Raw genomic sequence first — 21,577 nt, 5'->3', positions numbered from 1 at the left:
ATGCTTCTCAAAAGTACTTACTCTGTCACCCTTAATATAATATAAAAAGTTAACATACCTGCTCTGTCCATTTCTTAAATAATGAAACTTTACGTGTAAAGTACATCTTTTGATAATCCATAAATTATAGCACTCCTTGATGATCTGTGTCAGTGTTATAACCCCTAATGTTACTCATAATATCATTCTTAGGTATTCCTTTGAGTTCCTTATTTGGATACCTATATGTATATCCATCATAATATACATTAGTGATGTATAGTGACTGATTTATAGCGACATTGATGCAACTAATAAAATAAATATTGGATCGCCTGTTATAAGTGTGTATTTAACCCTTATTATGGTGTCTAAAATGTGAATAATCTGTGTAATGAAATAGGGGTGTGCATTCAGATCGTGGCTAATATGTAAATTGCCTAGATGTATATCTGCTTACAAGTGATAATACCTTCCGATCTGAAACATCTAATCCTAAAATCATATATATAACTACACCTAAATGGCGAATAATATATTGTTCAAAAGTGGTATCACAAAGGTGTGTTTGAAGACCAAACGCTCTATGATAGGGTGGAGTTATCAAAGGGGAGTGTGTGTGTGTGTGTGGGGGTGACGATAAAGACGTAAGCACTACACCGGATATTTATGTTGCAATATGTTTGCTAAAAAGACTACAGGTAAGTGTTAAAAATGCCTATGTGCTTTGGAGGGAGATGTGATACCACTTTTGAACAATATACTATTCGCCATTTAGGTGTAGTTATATATACGATTTTAGGATTAGATGTTTCAGATAGGAAGGTATTATCACTTGTAAGCAGATATACATCTAGGCAATTTACATATTAGCCACGATCTGAATGCACACCCCTATTTCATTACACAGATTATTCACATTTTATACGTCATAATAAGGGTTAAATACACACTTATAAAAGGAGATCCATTATTTATTTTATTAGTTGCATCAATGTCACTATAAATCACTATTGTATATTATGATGGGTATACATATAGGTATCCAAATAAGGAACTCAAATAAAGGAATACCTAAGAATGATATTATGAGTAACATTAGGGGTTATAACACTGACAAAGATCATCAAGGAGTGCTATAATTTATGGATTATCAAAAGATGTACTTTACACGTAAAGTTTCATTATTTAAGAAATGGACAGAGCAGGTAAGTTACCTTTTTATATTATATTAAGGGTGACAGAGTAAGTACTTTTGAGAAGCATGCAATATATATATATATATATATATATATATATATATATATATATATATATATATATATATATATATATATATATATACACATACACACACACATACATACCGTATGACCAAACATATAACTTTGTTTCTGATCTGTATCCGTTTTATTGTGATATTTTGTGGATCAACAATATAATGCAATGTGATATGTGTTTCTTAATTACACCTGGGAATGGGAAGAAATGGAGGGTCCAATTAAGGGAGCTCATAGGAGAGGTATAAAAACCAGCATATCCATGTTAACAGCAGATGCCTGATGAAACAGCTAGGTTTAAGCTGAGAAACGCGTTGCAATCTGTTGCATATACTATTTTAAATTACTTTTGGGTAATGTACATACCCAATGTTTTTTAATATTGTTTTTAATAAAAATTATGCCTAAAAACATGGAAGCCTGAGCTTTATTGGACCTATTCCGGCCAAACCTAGGCTACTACATCCTCTGGAGGATCAGTTTGCTGGGAAACTGTTAAGGTCTCAGCCTGTGCCACTTAGCACATTTGGTGCTGCTCCACTTGTGAGTATATTTTCACTACTTGTCGTTGATATTGGTGAAATCGTATGCAGTATTACACTAGGAGGCGCCTTCTTTTGTGATCTTCTTTCACAAAAATTCCAATAGTAATTATGATGATCCATGGACTCACTGTGTCATTAGAAAGAAAGTAGGAATAAGCATTTTCAGTATGTGTTTTTAGAGCTGGATTTATTTGTCTAATAGTGAAACACACAAAGATCTGGATTTGCACAGATCACTGTGTGTTGCACTATTAGATAAATAAAAAGGAATTATAATCTGATTTAAATCTGATGAATTATACCTTTTGCTTCAGTTACATTTAAACTAAAGGTGTGAGAGCTAGTTCCAGGTATTTTAAGCCATGGTTTAGATACCTCCAACTCTTTAAACTTTATCCAGATTTTAAAAAAACTTAAAAACAAAAATAAAAACTTACATAAGTCTATCTGTAAAAATGTCTGACTAGCAGTAAGCTTCCTCATGAATTGCTACATTAAAGGACCAGTAAATACAGTAGATTTGCATATTCAACAAACGCATGATAAAAAGGCAATGCAATAGCACTTAGTCTGAACTTCAAATGAGTAGATTTTTTTTTCTGACAAATGTCAGATATATGTCTATTTCCATTACCCCCTGCATCACGTGACAACCATCAGCCAATCACAAATGCATATACGTATATTCTGTGAATTCTTGCATATGCTCAGTAGAAGCTAGTGACTCAAAAGTGTAAATATAAAAAGACTGTGCACATTTTGTTAATGGACGTAAATGTAAAAAAAATAAAAAAAGTATCTAGGCTTTTCAAAATGTAGCACAAAGGTTATATACCCACCAGTGCTAAATATATGAACTTTAGTAATAAATCTATATGTGATTTACTTTGGTACCTTGATTCACCCACACTTGAGTTACAAGAAATCTTCCAACTAGAGCCATAAAAAAAAAAAAAAGCAACAACATGTCACAACTTTTTGCAAGTCAGTTTATTAAAAAATATATGTGCCTCCTGGGTTTACCAGCATTTCTTTAAACAATCAGATTCCATTTAATTTTAGCCTTTATGTAAATTACAACTGAGGGGAGGCAGGGCTATAGAGATATATATATATATAAAAGGTTGTGGATTACTATTAGCAATCCCACCAGCTGCTTTAGAGTTCCATAAATTCTGTACCGTAATTCCCTACTTTGCTCTTCACAGCTAAATGAAGCTACTGGACCTTGAGCAGATGGCAGCAATTAGTTTATAATGGATTTCCACAGGAAAGGAGAACTTTGTAAGCTTCCCACAGTGACAGTAGAATTATCTTCACCCTCACGAGTCCACTAACACAATGATTAATCCAGCATCATCTTTAGCTAGCAAACATAACATAGCCCTAAAATAAACAACCCACAATTCTACCATCTCACAGTGCAGGACACATCAAAGATACTAGATGGTTTACAGCGCACCAATATCTCCTTTACTGGAGGACAGCAGAAAAGAGGGACAGCGTATGACAGTGTGTTTCCCACGGTGTCTTTACTGGGCACATGGAAGAGATCATACTCCCAATAACATGGGGAAAAAACCCTGAGCTTTAGGAATTTCACACTGAGTATTATAAAATGTGTGCCCCATGTGTTGAAATATAGATAAAATTAACATCTAAACCTTACACCAACTGCTTAACTGGGCACACAATTAACATGTTTAACTGTGCACTCCAAGAAAATGAAATAAAGGATTCTGCTCTTTTCACTCATATTCCCATACATATTTTTGTGGCCTTTAAATAGAGAATTTATATTTTAAGTCAGTATTTGTTCACTTATAAGCACTAATGTGAGTAAGCCCCAAACATATCCCAAGAGAATGAGGTTATTTTTAGAATTTTAACTTGCAAAAGAATGAGGAAAAACTTGGGAATCAAACAAGGATTACCTGAGCTAAACAGCACTCACCATCATGTGTAAAATGATCCAATACTCTGCACAGCACCTACTATACTTTCTAAGGAAGATCTACTTAGAGAAGTCCTAAACTGTCTGTAAATTTCCTGTGCAAATTAGCTGAAGCCCTTTTATCTCAGGTCAGGAAAGTCAGTCTTACAATCTTACCCTCTACAAAGCAGCAGCATAAGATAGATCAAAAAGTAGAAAGGAAATATAAAAAAGAAAAAATCACAGGCTTTTACTTTCCAGTGACAGATCAGACTCAGAAGGGGTCTGGAGTGGGTTACACAATCAGACAAATAGAACAAAAAACAAAACAAAACCACACAAATCAGCACTGCTCCCAAAACAAATTCCTTTTCTAAGCCCAAAAGTATTTAAGTGTATGGTCAGTGTTGATCTAAAATAAAGACAAACTAGCAAGTAAAAAGAAATGGATTTTATACCCGTTCAGTTAAAATGGAAGTTACCATGAAGAATGCTCATACGGCAACACGACAGGTTCAATGTAGCCTATTAAAAAAATAATAAAATAAAATATTAGAACTAAAGGACAGCTTCATGCACACATACAGGACTCAGACACACTAGAATAGTCTTGAATAAGGGATTGCTACCTCACAATCCAGCTGCCTCCTCCCTTCTTCCGTATTCACCTGCTGTTTACTGTGATGAGTCAGAGCAAGGCCTAGTGGCAGACACACCTCACACACAAAGGTTCATTGATAACAGCAGATAGGATGTGACATGCACATTTTGCATTTTAAGGAACATGTGCACATCCCAAGATGAAACTCAAAAACATACAAAAGCATGGTGAAAAAAAGCTTAGTAACACGGCTGTGAAAAAATGAGCTAGAAATGCAACAGAGGGAGCTATAGGCATTGAAGATGTTAGACTCACAGCTTGTCAAACCACAAGGTTCTCTTAGAAGCGCTGGAGACGGGCAACATTCCAAGATATGACTCCTGTCTTTTAAAGTCCTTTAAGCTTGATAATTGTCAGTTTAAAAAGCCCCTTCCTGCAAAGCAAAATCAGTTAGGTTCACAGAACCGTCAGCACAACGAACAGAAGAAAATCTGGCTTAATTACAGTCTGTTCAAGATCCACCTGCTTTGTGTAAAAGTCTTAGTTTCTAAATTTAATGCACATTGGATCAGTTTTGAATAGTCTTGTGAAGTGCCAAAAGTTAGATTAATCAAGTTATAAAATGTAGAGTCAACTCCTTAACTTGTGACTTGACAAGCAGCTCTGCACTTTTTCCATGGGGACTAGCTGTATCAGCAGCAATGTACCACAGATTTACTTTTCATCCATATTAAGCAACTCCATTTATGGATGGCAGACTATACAGTACCAGAGCAGAGTCTGTGGCTCTGCCCTTCACAGGAAAAGATAACTTAAAAAATCCTTACAAACAATAGAATAGCAGGGACCAATATCCCGTCACAGCCAAAATATATATATAATATATATATATAATCATATATAAATTATATATACACATACACACACACACACACACATCATATATATATATATATGTATATAAATATGCCTTTGTCCAATCCAGCGAGGGGGGGTAAGAGTCTGAATAATGGAGTAGATAGTTTTTGGGCTTGGGAGACATTGCCTCTTCTACCCTCTTCCCTTTTTTTGCATTGTAAAACATATTTCATATCTCTTCTTGTCCCACAACAGGAGGATGACAGGATTCCCTTGTTGCTTCAAAATTTCTCTATTGGGTCAGCTACCTTTAGAGAGTTGTCTTTGTCAGCAGCCAAGAAATTTCTTGGGACTCCAATTATGGGGAAAGAAATGCCTGTGTTTGGCAAATGCACAGAGTCCCCCCTCAGACTCTGGAACAGGAGTAGTGAAGCATGGAGGATCACTGAGGGAACATATCGAAGACCTGGTCAGTGAAGGTGTTAGAGTTTTTCAGGAGATGGCACCCAGATGTGATGTCCAGAATGATCTTCAATTATCTGCTTTATCTTGTTATAGATTTCTTCCAGCGACTCTCCTTGAACAATGGCTACAAAGTAAGAACAGAGGTAAGCTACCCATACTGAATGATATTCACACAAAGTAATACTGTATACATGGTCCGTAACGGATAATCCAGTAAATAAAATATATATCTTTACAAATAAACTACTCTCATACTTATAAAAATGGCTCTATAGGGGGCGCCTACTGATAGAATACATAAAACATACAAGGTGAAACAAAGTATATACAGATAATGATTCACAACAATAACCCTAGTCACAGGATATACTGAACTCCCATATATTGTCAGTTCAATATACAAGGATTAATCAGTTGGGATTGATGGTATTATATAATGTAGACATATTTTAGATCTAAAACTGTTTTGAAACTGACTGTTTGACACTACAGCTAAAGACTGTTAGTGATTAGATGATATGTTCATTACACCTGTGCTCTCAGAATCTGATTGGATAGGATAGCATTTAAATAAGTGCATCAGTATAGGGTTTGTTATGCCTGAGGAAACAGCATAACTGCTGAGAAACGCGTTGCATATCTGGGGGTACAGACTGTGCATACCCAGCAGCTTTTAACACTGTATTGTTTGAATTTTATATGATTTTTAATAAATCAGTTTTTAAACTAAAACAGTGTTTACAAGCCCTAATTGCCAGGTGCACATGTGTTGGGCCTACTGTTTGGTTCATCACTGTGAGTGTGTTTGAGCTGTCCCTGTACTACGTGCAGCTGTCAGGAGGAGGTGAGCTGACACACCTTTATACTGCCAGCCTGCATCTACTAGCACATAAGGGTGCTCTATGGAAATGTGAGTATCCTGTGTTTGACATTTTCTATCTTATTTGTCTATTTGGTGACTGATACACACATGAGGCACCTCTCATATTTGCTAGATGCTGTTACTCTCATACTTATATGTAGGCATGGGCACTCTACAGCTTCGTGAGCTGTTGAATGCAGAAGTAGGTGGCAGCTCGTGGACTTTGCCTTTTTTCGGGGCCGGATTTATGCTTGTGAAAGATCAGCACACTAAGGTCTTTCAGAATCAATCTGGCACTGAAAACCGACAAAGTCCACAAGCTGATCCCTATTTCTGCATTCGATGGCTAACGAAGCTACCGAATGCCTACGTCTTAATATCCAAGAAAGTTCTCTAACCTTGCTAAATAATTGCCCTGTCCAGAATATTTAAAGGAATACTGAAGTCAAAATTAAACTTGCATAAGCAAGAGTTTATAGTTTTATATGGATTTTGTAATTGGCTGATGGCAGTCACATGATAAAGGGGCAGGTAAAAAGGCAGTAAATTTGAAATTTGTAAATTTAATATCCAGACCAGAAGTGTTACTGGATTCTCTTTTTATGCAACTCTGCAGTATTTAATAGTCAACTTCTTTTGGAGCAGTTTCCAGACAGATGTGTGTTACACATACTGAAGATCGGGCGTACAGCCCTATTGCATATAACAGAGCAAGATAAAAAATACTCTGTGTAATGCTTTGCATCGTTCGTAATATAAGTTTTTTTATGTTTTGCTTTGGTTATCAAAATATAATTGAAACGTGGTCTAAGCTTGGGATGCTGCCTCTTATTTATATCAGACCAATTTACACAAATAATGGTTTGTCTTTATTTGTAATGATAAATGATGCTTTTCCCTAAACACTGATTTGCTGTAAATCTTGGGGGTTTCTTGTGTACAAGAGTTTAAAGTACAGAAAGAACACAAAACTAGAGCATTATTTTTTTTTTGCAACTGTAGTTCTCTGCATTACAAACATTTAGTGCACTTCCGATATTTTTCACCGTCTCTCACCTGTAAAAAACTCCCCAAATTCTTGCTCCAGCTTGGTGGCTTTGTCAAACATCTTATGAGCTTGTTCGAACGTCTGCCTCCGGTTCATCTCCCTGCATATGAACAAAGTAGCATCTGTCACCAATACAAACAGTACAACTCCACGTGGCAGACTGGGTTTAATATTTTATTTATACAATGTACATAACCTTCCCATAGCTTGAAAAAACAGTATATTTTATCATACTCAGAAAAACCAATCAGCAGAGACACAGTTATTTAGGCTACTTAAGGTTAAGGACAGACAAAAGCCTAACATGAGAGCTCTCAAAACATATGCGCACATAATGGTCACCCAATTTCTTTTTACTTGAGGGATGAAGACAAAATCTAAATGCAGGGTTATAACAGTCACCTGAGGTCCCAGGTGTATCCTTAGTTTCTGGTAGTAAAAACTTAAATTATGCTTACCTGATAATTTTCTTTTCTTCAGATGGAAAGAGTCCACAGCTGCATTCATTACTTTTGGGAAATAAGAACCTGGCCACCAGGAGGAGGCAAAGACACCCCAGGTAAAGGCTTAAATACCTCCCCCACTTCCCTGATCCCCCAGTCATTCTGCCAAGGAACAAGGAACAGTAGAAGAAATACCAGGGTGAAAAGGTGCCAGAAGAATAAAAAATTAAGACGCCCCACAGAAAAAATACGGGTGGGGAGCTGTGGACTATTTCCATCTGAAGAAAAGAAAATGATCAGGTAAGCATAATTGAAGTTTTTCTTCATAAATGGAAAGGGTCCACAACTGCATTCATTACTTTTGGGAAAACAATATAGAGCTGCAACAACTAATCGGCATAATCGATAATAATCGATTATGAAAATAGTTGTCAACGAATCTCATAATCGATTAGTTGGTTTGCAATTAGTTGGTCTGTGCACAGAACCAGCTGCTTTACTCCACTGAGCTTATGCACATAATAATGTGTTTTATGGTTATGCCCTTAGGACTAAAGGACGTCTACAGATGTTTACTTTTCACTTTTTCAGGACACTATACGTTTCTTTTTAAGTTTACAACTACTCCTGGCTTATGGGCAACCCAGAAATAATTGGAATCATAATTTGGATTATTTATATTAAATCAGGTGGTTTGGGACTATACTTTGCATAATATAGTGCTGAGCTTGTTATTTACACCTAGCCCTAGATTGATGGGATTTTTTATATGAATTAATGTCACTATTATCTGTTTGCACAATTATTAGTGGATCGCTTGCATTTGGCTGATTATATGTACTCTATAGATAAATGTGAAAGTCTGTTTCCTGTTACTGATATATAGTCTTTAGACCTTTTGCCTTTTTTGTTTTTTTATATTTTTAATTGGAATAGTACCAAATTCAACCTCTGTAAGTATATATCTTATTTTAAGAGTGGACTAGATATTTTCTCCCCTAACATTATAGCTGGTTGTTTACCATTGCATACAGTTATTCAAGATATTTTTATGTCAGAATGAGTCCAGGCTTACTTTGTTAAGAGGCCCCTTCCATTGGCGGAGAGCTAACAAAGATAAATATTTCACCTTGGTAAAGTTGGCAAAACCCTACTTGTGCATCTCAGGCACCTCAACACCATCTGAGCACCTCTTCTCTGCTCCAGACAAAATAGCTTGCAAAAAGAGAGCCAGCCTCAGCCAGGAGCATGTGGACATGTTGACATTTTTGCATTTCAATGCAAAGTTTCTGAAAGTGTGAATAACAATGTTATAAACAGTGGTAGTTTATCTCTTACTAGTTCTACCTCTTTTCAAACAGTTTGTGGTTTTGTTTTGCTTAATTATAAAAAATTGTTCTGCTGCTTAAAAAGTTGTAAAGTTTTAGTCTGAAGTTTATATTTATAACACTCAGTATGTGGATTATTTTATTTAAATATAGGGGAAAACTAAAATGTATGCTTACCTGATAAATGTATTTATTTCTTGACACGGTAAGTCCACCGATCATCTAATTACTATTAGGAATATCACTCCTGGCCAGCAGGAGGAGGCAAAGAGCACCACAGCAAAGCTGTTAAATATCACCTGCCTTCCCTCCAACCCCAGTCATTCGACCAAAGTAAAAGGAGAGAAAGGAAGCAACAAGGTGCAGAGGTGTCTGAGGTTTATAATATGACAAAAATCTGCCTTAAAAAAACATGGCGGGCCGTGGACTCACAGTGTCAAGAAATAAATTAATTGGGTAAGCATAAAATTGTTTTCTTTCTAATGACACAGTGAGTCCATGGATCTTCTAATGACACAGTGAGTCCATGGATCATCTAATTACTATTGGGAATCAATACCCAATTAGAGGACACAAATGATAAGGGAGGGACAAGACAGGGAACCTAAACAGAAAGCACCACACTACTTGAAGAACCTTTCTCCCAAAGGAAGCCTCAGCCGAGGCAAAAGTATCAAATTTATAGAACTTGGAAAAAGTGTGTAGAGAGGACCAAGTTGCAGCCTTGCAAATCTTTTCCCCAGAAGCTTAATTTTTTAATGCCCAGGAAGAGGAAACAGCCCTCGTAGAATGAGCCGTGACTCTCTCAGGAGGCTGCTGTCCAGCAGTTTCATAGGCCAAGCGAATTATACTCTTCAGCCACAAAGAAATAAAGCCGTAGCTTTCTGACCCTTACGCTTCCCAGAGAAAACCAACAGACAGAGCTGAAGACTGACGAAAATCCTTAGTCGCCTGTAAATAATATTTCAATGCACGCACCACATCTAGGTTGTGCAGCAGATGCTCCTTATAAGAAGAAGGGTTAGGACACAAAGGAGGAACAACAATCTCTTGATTAATGTTCCTATCCGAAACCACCGTAGGAAGAAACCCTAACTTAGTACGCAGGACTACCTTATCGGAATGAAAAATAAGATAAGGGGAATAACACTGCAACGCCGAGAGTTCTGAGACTCTGCGGGCAGAAGAAATTGCAACAAGAAATAAAACTTTCCAAGATAACTATCTAAGGAATGCATAGGCTCAAATGGAGCCTGTTGAAGAACTTTAAGAACAAGGTTAAGACTCCAGGGAGGGGTAACAGGTTTGAACACAGACCTGATTCTGACCAAGGCCTGACAAAAAGATTGCACATCTGGTAAATCCGCCAGACGTTTATTCAACAAAAACATAATTTATGCTTACCTGATACATTTATTTCTCTTGTAGTGTATCCAGTCCACGGATCATCCATTACTTGTGGGATATTCTCCTTCCCAACAGGAGGTTGCAAGAGGATCACCCACAGCAGAGCTGCTATATAGCTCCTCCCCTCACTGCCATATCCAGTCATTCGACCGAAACAAGCCGAGAAAGGAGAAACCATAGGGTGCAGTGGTGACTGTAGTTTAATTAAAATTTAGACCTGCCTGAAAAGGACAGGGCGGGCCGTGGACTGGATACACTACAAGAGAAATAAATATATCAGGTAAGCATAAATTATGTTTTCTCTTGTTAAGTGTATCCAGTCCACGGATCATCCATTACTTGTGGGATACCAATACCAAAGCTAAAGTACACGGATGATGGGAGGGACAAGGCAGGAACTTAAAGGGAAGGAACCACTGTCTGTAGAACCTCTCTCCCAAAAACAGCCTCCGAAGAAGCAAAAGTATCAAATTTGTAAAATTTGGAAAAAGTATGAAGGGAAGACCAAGTTGCAGCCTTGCAAATCTGTTCAACAGAGGCCTCATTTTTAAAGGCCCAGGTGGAAGCCACAGCTCTTAGTAGAAAGAGCTGTAATCCTTTCAGGAGGCTGCTGTCCAGCAGTCTCATAAGCTAAACGGATTATACTCCGAAGCCAAAAATGAAAGAGAGGTTGCCGAGTCCTTCTGACCTCTCCTCTGTCCAGAGTAAACAACAAACAGGTTAGATGTTTGGCAAAAATCTTTAGTAGCCTGTAAGTAAAACTTCAAGGCACGGACTTCGTCTAGATTATGCAAAAGACGTTCCTTCTTTGAAGAAGGATTAGGACATAATGATGGAACAACAATCTCTTGATTGATATTCTTGTTAGAAACCACCTTAGGTAAAAACCCAGGTTTTGTACGCAGAACAACTTTATCTGAATGAAAGATCAGATAAGGAGAATCACAATGTAAGGCAGATAACTCCGAGACTCCGAGCCGAGGAAATAGCCATCAGAAAAAGAACTTTCCATGAAAGAAGTTTGATATCAATAGAATGAAGGGGTTCAAACGGAACCCCTTGAAGAACTTTAAGAACCAAGTTTAAGCTCCATGGAGGAGCAACAGGTTTAAACACAGGCTTAATTCTAACTAAAGCCTGACAAAATGCCTGAACGTCTGGAACTTCTGCCAGACGCTTGTGTAAAAGAATAGACAGAGCAGAAATCTGTCCCTTTAAAGAACTAGCTGATAATCCTTTGTCCAAACCCTCTTGGAGGAAGGACAATATCCTAGGAATCCTAACCCTACTCCATGAGTAATTCTTGGATTCACACCAATGAAGATATTTACACCATATCTTGTGGTAAATTTTCCTGGTGACAGGCTTTCGTGCCTGTATTAAGGTATCAATTACTGACTCGGAGAAGCCACGCTTTGATAGGATCAAGCGTTCAATCTCCATGCAGTCAGTCTCAGAGAAAGTAGATTCGGATGATTGAAAGGACCTTGTATTAGAAGGTCTTGTCTCAGAGGCAGAGTCCATGGTGGAAAGGATGACATGTCCACTAGGTCTGCATACCAGGTCCTGCGTGGCCACGCAAGCGCTATCAATATCACTGATGCTCTTTCCTGTTTGATTTTGGCAATCAGACGAGGGAGCAGAGGAAACGGTGGAAACACATAAGCCAGGTTGAAGAACCAAGGCGCTGCTAGAGCATCTATCAGTGCCGCTTCTGGGTCCCTGGACCTGGATCCGTAACAAGGAAGCTTGGCGTTCTGGCGAGACGCCATGAGATCCAATTCTGGTTTGCCCCAACGGAGAACCAATTGAGCAAACACCGCCGGATAGAGTTCTCATTCCCCTGGATGAAAAGTCTGACGACTTAGAAAATCCGCCTGCCAGTTCTCTACACCTGGGATATGGATCGCTGACAGGTGGCAAGAGTGAGTCTCTGCCCAGCGAATTATCTTGGAGACTTCTGACATCGCTAGGGAACTCCTGGTTCCCCCTTGATGGTTGATGTAAGCCACAGTCGTGATGTTGTCCGACTGAAATCTGATGAACCTCAGTGTTGCTAGCTGAGGCCAAGCCAGAAGAGCATTGAATATTGCTCTTAACTCCAGAATATTTATTGGGAGGAGTTTCTCCTCCTGAGTCCATGAACCCTGAGCCTTCAGGGAGTTCCAGACTGCACCCCAACCTAGAAGGCTGGCATCTGTTGTTACAATTGTCCAATCTGGTCTGCGAAAGGTCATACCCTTGGACAGATGGGCCCGAGATAACCACCAGATAAGAGAATCTCTGGTTTCCTGATCCAGATTTAGTAGAGGGGACAAATCTGTGTAATCCCCATTCCACTGACTGAGCATGCATAATTGCAGCGGTCTGAGATGCAGGCGCGCGAATGGCACTATGTCCATTGCCGCTACCATTAAGCCGATTACTTCCATGCACTGAGCCACCGAAGGGCGAGGAGTGGAATAAAGAACACGGCAGGAATTTAGAAGTTTTGATAACCTGGACTCCGTCAGGTAAATTTTCATTTCTACAGAATCTATTAAGAAGGAAACCCTTGTTAGAGGAGATAGAGAACTCTTTTCTTCGTTCACTTTCCACCCATGCGACCTCAGGAATGCCAGAACTATCTCTGTATGAGATTTGGCAATTTGAAAGCTTGACGCCTGTATCAGGATATCGTCCAGGTAAGGAGCCACTGCTATGCCTCGCGATCTTAGGACCGCCATAAGTGAGCCCAGAACCTTTGTAAAAATTCTTGGGGCTGTAGCCAACCCGAATGGAAGAGCTACAAACTGGTAATGCCTGTCTAGAAAGGCAAACCTCAGGAACTGATGATTATTCTTGTGAATCGGAATGTGAAGGTAGGCATCCTTTAAGTCCACTGTGGTCATGTACTGACCCTCTTGGATCATAATGACGGAACTCTGAGGAATTTGTTTAGGATCTTTAAATCCAAAATTGGTCTGAAGGTTCCCTCTTTTTTGGGAACCACAAACAGATTTGAAAAAAAACCCTGTCCTTGTTCCGTCCGCGGAACTGGATGGATCACTCCCATTACAAGGAGATCTTGTACGCAGCTTAGGAATGCCTCTTTCTTTATCTGGTTTGCAGATAATCTTGAAAGGTGAAATCTCCCTTGTGGAGGAGAAGCTTTGAAGTCCAGAATATATCCCTGAGATATGATCTCCAACGCCCAGGGATCCTGAACATCTCTTGCCCACGCCTGGGCGAAGAGAGAGAGTCTGCCCCCTACTAGATCCGTTGTCGGATAGGGTGCCGCTCCTTCATGCTGTCTTAGAGGCAGCAGCAGGCTTTCTGGCCTGCTTGCCCTTGTTCCAGGACTGGTTAGGTTTCCAGGCCTGCTTGGATTGAGCAAAAGTTCCCTCTTGTTGTGAAGCAGAGGAAGATGATGCTGCACCTGCCTTGAAATTTCGAAAGGCACGAAAATTAGACTGTTTGGCCTTTGATTTGGCCCTGTCCTGAGGAAGGGTTTGACCCTTACCTCCAGTAATGTCAGCAATAATTTCTTTCAAACCAGGCCCGAATAAGGTCTGCCCCTTGAAAGGAATGTTGAGTAATTTAGACTTTGAAGTCACATCAGCTGACCAGGATTTGAGCCATAGCGCCCTACGCTCCTGGATGGCGAATCCGGAATTCTTAGCCGTTAGTTTAGTCAAATGAACAATGGCATCAGAAACAAATGAGTTAGCTAGCTTAAGAGTTCTAAGCTTGTCAACAATTTCAGTCAATGGAGCTGTATGGATGGCCTCTTCCAGGGCCTCAAACCAGAATGCTGCCGCAGCAGTGACAGGCGCAATGCATGCAAGGGGCTGTAAAATAAAACCTTGTTGAATAAACATTTTCTTAAGGTAACCCTCTAATTTTTTATCCATTGGATCTGAAAAAGCACAACTGTCCTCAACCGGGATAGTGGTACGCTTTGCTAAAGTAGAAACTGCTCCCTCCACCTTAGGGACAGTCTGCCATAAGTCCCGTGTAGTGGCATCTATTGGAAACATTTTTCTAAATATAGGAGGTGGGGAAAAGGGCAAACCGGGCCTATCCCACTTCTTACTAATAATTTCTGTAAGCCTTTTAGGTATTGGAAAAACATCAGTACTCACCGGCACTGCATAGTATTTATCCAGCCTACACAATTTCTCTGGCACTGCAATTGTGTCACAGTCATTCAGAGCAGCTAATACCTCCCCAAGCAATACACGGAGGTTCTCAAGCTTAAATTTAAAATTAGAAATCTCTGAATCGGGTCTCCCCGATTCAGAGACGTCACCCACACACTGAAGCTCTCCATCCTCAGGTTCTGCATATTGTGACGCAGTATCAGACATGGCTCTTACAGCATCTACGCGCTCTGTATCTCGTCTAACCCCAGAGCTATCGCACTTGCCTCTGTATTCAGGCAATCTGGATAATACCTCTGACAGGGTATTATTCATGATTGCAGCCATGTCCTGCAAAGTAATCGCTATGGGCGTCCCTGATGTACTTGGCGCCATATTAGCGTGCGTCCCTTGAGCGGGAGGCGAAGGGTCCGACACGTGGGGAGAGTTAGTCGGCATAACTTCCCCCTCGACAGACCCCTCTGGTGACAATTCTTTTATAGATAAAGACTGATCTTTACTGTTTAAGGTGAAATCAATACATTTAGTACACATTCTCCTATGGGGCTCCACCATGGCTTTTAAACATAATGAACAAGTATCCTCTGTTTCAGACATGTTTGTACAGACTAGCAATGAGACTAGCAAGCTTGGAAAACACTTTAAAGCAAGTTAACAAGCAATATAAAAAACGTTACTGTGCCTTTAAGAGAAACAAATTTTGACAAAATTTGAAATAACAGTGAAAAAAGGCAGTTACACTAACAAAATTTTTACAGTGTATGTAACAAGTCAGCAGAGCATTGCACCCACTTGCAAATGGATGATTAACCCCTTAATAACAAAAACAGAATAATAAATGACAAAAACATTTTTTAAACAAAGTCACAACAACTGCCACAGTCTACTGTGATTGTTACCCTCCTCAAACACGACTTTGAAGCCTTTTGAGCCCTTCAGAGATGTCCTGTATCATGCAGAGGGAAGCTGAATGTCTGTCAGTATTTTTAGCTGCACAAAAAATCACTAAAATAGGCCCTTCCCACTCATATTGCAACAGTGTAAAGCCTCAGGAAACTGTCTCTAGGCAAAAATCAAACCAGCCATGTGAAAAAAAAACTAGGCCCCAATAAGTTTTGTCACCAAACAAATAAAAACGATTAACATGCCAGCAAACGTTTTATATTACACTTTTATAAGAGTATGTATCTCTGTTAATAAGCCTGATACCAGTAGCTATCACTGCATTTAAGGCTTAACTTACATTAATCCGGTATCAGCAGCATTTTTCTAGCAAATTCCATCCCTATAAATATATTAACTGCACATACCTTATTGCAGGAAGACCTGCACGCCATTCCCCCTCTGAAGTTACCTCACTCCTCAGAATATGTGAGAACGGCAGTGGATCTTAGTTACTTCTGCTAAGATCATAGAAATCACAGGCAGATTCTTCTTCTAATGCTGCCTGAGATGAAACAGTACACTACGGTACCATTTAAAAATAACAAACTTTTGATTGAAGTTAAAAAACTAACTATAATACACCACTTTCCTCTTACTACGTCCATCTTTGTTGAGAGTTGCAAGAGAATGACTGGATATAGCAGTGAGGGGAGGAGCTATATAGCAGCTCTGCTGTGGGTGATCCTCTTGCAACTTCCTGTTGGGAAGGAGAATATCCCACAAGTAATGGATGATCCGTGGACTGGATACACTTAACAAGAGAAATAGACAAGGCAGATATTTGACCCTTCAATGTACTTGCAGATAAACCCTTCTCCAGACCCTCCTGGAGAAAGGATAAAATTCTAGGAATCCTAACTCTACTCCAAGAGTAGCCTCTGGAATCACACCAATGCAGATATTTACGCCATACCTTATGGTAAATATTTCTAGTCACAGGCTTACAAGCCTGAATCATGGTCTCAATGACAGACTCAGAAAAACCACGCTTAGATAAAATTAAGCGTTCAATCTCCAAGCAGTCGGCTTCAGAGAAACAAGATTTGGATGAAGGAAGGGCCCTTGAAGTAGAAGGTCCTTCCTCAATGGAAGTCTTCAAGGTGGAAGAGGTGACATCTCCACTAGGTCTGCATACCAGATCCTGCGAGGCCACGCCAGTGCGATGAGGATCACCGACACTCTCTCCTGTTTGATTCGAGCAATGACGCGAGGAAGGAGAGTGAACGGAGGAAATAGGTATGCTAGACTGGAATTCCAAGGGACCGCCAGAGCATCAGTATAACCTGAGGATCCTTTGACCTCGACCCATACCTTGGGAGCTTGGCATTCTGACGAAATGCCATGAGATCCAGTTCCGGGTGTGCCCATTTGAGAATCAAGCTGGAAAACACTTCCGGATGGAGTTCCCACTCCCCTGGGTGAAAGGTCTGTCTGTTCAGAATTGTCCACTCCTGGAATGTGGATCGCAGATAGACAGCAGTTGTGGGTCTCCGCCCACTGAATAATCTTGGCTACCTCTATCATGGCCAAGTAACTCTGAGTTCCTCCCTGATGGCTGATGTAATCCACTGAAGTTATGTTGCACGACTGGAACCTGATGAACCGGGCAGCATTGAAGATTGCCCTCAGCTCTAGAATGTTTATGGGGAGAGCAGACTCCTCCCGAGTCCATGTCCCCTGAGCCTTTAGAGAGCCCCAGACCACTCCCCATCCCAGCAGGCTGGCGTCCGTTGTCACAATGACCCAGATGGGTCTGCGGAAGCAGGCTCCCTGGGAGAGGTGTTCCTGAGACAACCACCAAAGAAGAGAATCTCTTGTCGCCTGATCGATGTAACCGCGGCGACAGATCCGCATAATCCCCGTTCCATTGTCTTAGCATGCATAACTGCATAACTGCATAAAATACATATTATACACCTGTTTGCATGTATAACTGCAGAGGTCTGAGGTGTGAACAGGCAAATGGAATGATGTCCATGGCAGCTACCATCAGACCGATTACCTCCATACATTGAGCCACTGACAGATTTGGAGAGGACAGAAGGGCCAGACAAGAGTCGAAGATCTTTGATTTTCTGACCTCTGTCCAAAATATTTTCATCGATAGGGAATCTATTATGGGTCCCAAGAACACTACCCTTGTAAGGGAATCTATTATGGTTCCCAAGAACACTACCCTTGTAGCTGGAATTAAGGAACTCTTTCCTAGATTCACCTTCCATACGTGAGAGCGCAGGAAGGATAACAACATCTCCGTGTGGGAGTTCACTTGTTGTAAGGATGGTGCCTGAACCAGGATGTCGTCCAGTTAAGGTGCCACCGCAATGCCCCTCAACCGGAGCACCGCCAACAGGGATCCCAGAACCTTTGAAAAAATTCTGGGAGCTGTGGCAAGGCCGAATGGAAGTGTTTGTCTAGAAATGCAAACCTCAGAAACTTGTGATGGTCCCTGTGTATGGGAACATGCAGGTACGGATCCTTTAAATCTACTGTTGTCATGAATTGACCCTCTTGAACCAAGGGAAGAATGGAATGAAGAGTTTCCATCTTGAAGGACGGTACTCTGAGGAACTTGTTTAGACTTTTAAAGTCTAGAACTGGTCTGAAAGTTCACTCTTTTTCGGGAACCACGAACAGATTGGAGTAAAAACCCAGACCCTGTTCCTACATTGGGACAGGAATCATCACCCCCAGGTTGGAAAGGTCTCAAACACAGTGTAAGAACGCCTCTCTTTATCTGGTCTACAGATAATCTTGAGGGCAGAAACCTGCCCCTGGGAGGAAAGGTCTTGAACTTTAGTTTGTATCCCTGGGACACTATGTCCACCGCCCAGGGATCCTAAACATCCCGAACCCACGTCTGAACAAAGGAAAGTCTGCCCCCCACCCCCCCCCACAAGATCCGGTCCCGGATCGGGGGCAGACCCTTTATGCTGACTGAGTCAGTAGCGGGCTTCTTAGATTGCTTTCCCTTGTTCCAAGACTGGTTGGACCTCCAGGAAGGCTTGGACTGTTCCTGCTTTGTAGAGGGAGAGGAAGGCTTACCCTTGAAGTTTCGAAAGGAATGGAAATTACTCTGAAGTCCCTTCTGCTTATTCCTCTTATCCTGAGGGAGGAAATTACCCTTTTCTCCCGTAATGTCGGAAATAATTTCAGCCTTACCCTTGTAAGGAATCGCCAAAAGCTTAGACTTGGACGACACATCCATAGACTAGGATTTCAACCATAAGGCTCTGCAGGCCAGTACGGCAAACACAGAAATTTTTGCTCCCAGCTTGATAACCTGAAGGGAAGCATCTGTAATAAAGGAATTGGCCAACTTAAGGTCCTTGATCCTATCCTGCACAACACATCAAACCAGTATGCCGCCGCACTAGTGACGGTAGCAATACACACTGCGGGTTGCCATTGTAAACCCTGGTGTACATGCATCTTTTTGAGCAACCCCTCCAACTTCTTATCCATAGGATATTTAAAGGAACAACTATCCTCTATGGGAATAGTGGTTCTCTTAGCTAAAGTGGAAATTGCCTCTTCTACCTTGGGGACCATCTGCCAAAACTCCTTGATAGAGTCAGCAATAGGAAACATCTTCTTAAAAATAGGGCATGGAGAAAAAGGAATACCTGGTCTCTCCCATTCCCTAGCAATAATCTCTGTAGCCCGATCTGGTACAGGAAAAACCTCCACCATGGAAGGTACATCAAAATACTTGTTAAGTTAACTAGACTTCTTAGGATTGACTACGACAGTAGTGTCGGAGTCGTCCAAGGTAGCCAAAACCTCCTTAAGTAACAAACTGAGGTGCTCCAGCTTAAAGCTAAATTATACCACATCAGGAGGAGGAGTTACACTGTCTAAATTTGAGATTTCACCCTCAGATGCCACCGAAGTACCTTCCTCCTCAGATTTCTGGGAAGGAACATTCTGGACAGCAACGACTGAGTCAGACACCTTACTCCCAAAATCCTTAGATTTCCTCTTGCGCTTTCCCTGCAGCATGGGAAAGGAAGACAATGCATCAGTTACCGCAGAAGACATAACGGGTAGCGATGTCTTGCAATGAAACTCCAACCGGAGCATGTGAGGAAGCGCAGGGAACTACATGTGTGAACGACAAATATTGGGACATTTGAGGAAAAAGCTGTGGCATATCTTGAACATTTGCAGGAGACCCCTGAACATCATCTTCTCTAGACAATGATGGCTCAGATTCAAAACAGCCTATCCCTGTAATTCAATGTTCTCTCAATACATGAGGAACAGAAAGGGATTGGTGGATCCACATTAGCATCAAAACAAAGTGCATGTAACATTCTGCAGGGCCTCTTGGTCCATATTTACCCAAGAATTAACCAAATGAAAAATAAAATGCTTTAATTTGACTTTCATCACAAAAAACGGTACTGTCCCTTTAAATGTCAAACAATAATCTTTTTTATGTGAGACAAAAAAAGTCTTATAACAACCCAGACAGCCTCTACACCTCAGCCTGCCCTGCTGAGGTGCCTACCTGTCCTGCTGACCACCGCTGACTCAATTAGAACTGCTCCACTCTGTATCCGCTTTCTGTTTTTTTTAGAACACTTCACACAGAAAGCGGAACCGCAGCTATGAGAAGCACCTCCGACACACCGGAACTGAGTGGGGCTGAAAGAAAGCACGCAAAATCTTTGCCGCTTCTAAAAACAGACCCACCCATTGCGGGCGTTACAACCGAAACTCCTGTCCGATTAATTTTGAAAATAAAGTCGCTGGGAAAGTAAAACCACCATAAGATGAATAATAAAAGTGAACTAAATCTATAGTTCCTTCCTCACGTCCCCAGTGCCTGCACAAACTGCCTGTCATGTCCTATAACCCACAATAGGATAAATGAGTCCCAACAGATAGACTGTTAAAGTGCCAATATTTTTATGCACGTCTCCTAGAAAAATAAACTTAGCACTTACCTCTATGAAATCTGCCTGGCAGCAGGGCAGCTCACTAGGTTTGAGAGGTATCCTCCCTCACATGGACCTGTGGAAGAAAAACAAAGACCGAGTAATCTTACTAAGGCTTTTAATGTTAGGGCAGCATTAAATACATGGGAGGCGCAGTGAAGATTGTACCCCACAAGTTCCCATTGCTTGAAAGCCACCACTGCTCTACTGAAGAGACTGACATGGGCTACGGCTACACCCCAGGACAAACTGGTACTGCTGAAAAATAAACTCTTGCTTGAAGAATCTTCTTCCAAACACCTAAACTTTACCACCTCCTTTCTCTTAACGTAGGCAAAGAGAATGACTGGGGTTGGAGGGAAAGGAGGTGATATTTAACAGCTTTGCTGTGGTGCTCTTTGCCTCCTCCTGCTGGCCAGGAGTGATATTCCCAATAGTAATTAGATGATCCGTGGACTCACCGTGTCATTAGAAAGAAAATGATTTATTTTTTAACAGATTAGTCGAAAAAATAAATCGTACGATTAATCGATTATGAAAATAATAGTTTGTTGCAGACTTTTCAATACACAAGCTATAGAGGACACTAAATGCAAAAACGGGAGGGTACAATAGGCAGCCCATTCTAAAGGCACGAAGCCTGAAAAAAATAACACAACCCAACCAAACCCGCTTCGTCGGAGCCAGGCAACAGAACTAGAAGGAAAAGGCCCCAAGGACACTGACCTGCAGATAGTCCGAAAGCCTAACTAGAGACCGCAAGCAGACACACTGAGCCAACACTCCTCCCTCCAGGAG

At 40.7% G+C, this 21,577-nt stretch overlaps 1 protein-coding gene across 5 annotated transcripts in view; it reads right to left on the bottom strand.

Moving 5' to 3' along the window:
- Window positions 1–2,779: 2,779 nt before the first annotated feature.
- The window catches only part of DLG3 (discs large MAGUK scaffold protein 3), a 482,093-nt gene continuing 463,295 nt past the window's right edge, over window positions 2,780–21,577 (bottom strand). For all 5 annotated transcript variants that reach the window (XM_053699068.1, XM_053699069.1, XM_053699070.1 and 2 more), the window contains 2 exons: window positions 7,580–7,671; window positions 2,780–5,785 (listed from right to left, as the gene is read on the bottom strand). In XM_053699068.1, the coding sequence (XP_053555043.1) occupies window positions 5,679–5,785; window positions 7,580–7,671 (199 nt within the window). In that variant the 3' untranslated portion in view covers window positions 2,780–5,678. The remainder of the gene's footprint in view (window positions 5,786–7,579; window positions 7,672–21,577) is intronic.

Source organism: Bombina bombina, chromosome 1 (assembly GCF_027579735.1).
Source record: "Bombina bombina isolate aBomBom1 chromosome 1, aBomBom1.pri, whole genome shotgun sequence".
Classification (NCBI taxonomy): Eukaryota; Metazoa; Chordata; class Amphibia; order Anura; family Bombinatoridae; genus Bombina; species Bombina bombina.
The sequence above is the reverse complement of the archived record's forward strand: the minus strand, read 5'-3'. Positions and strand labels throughout refer to the sequence as shown.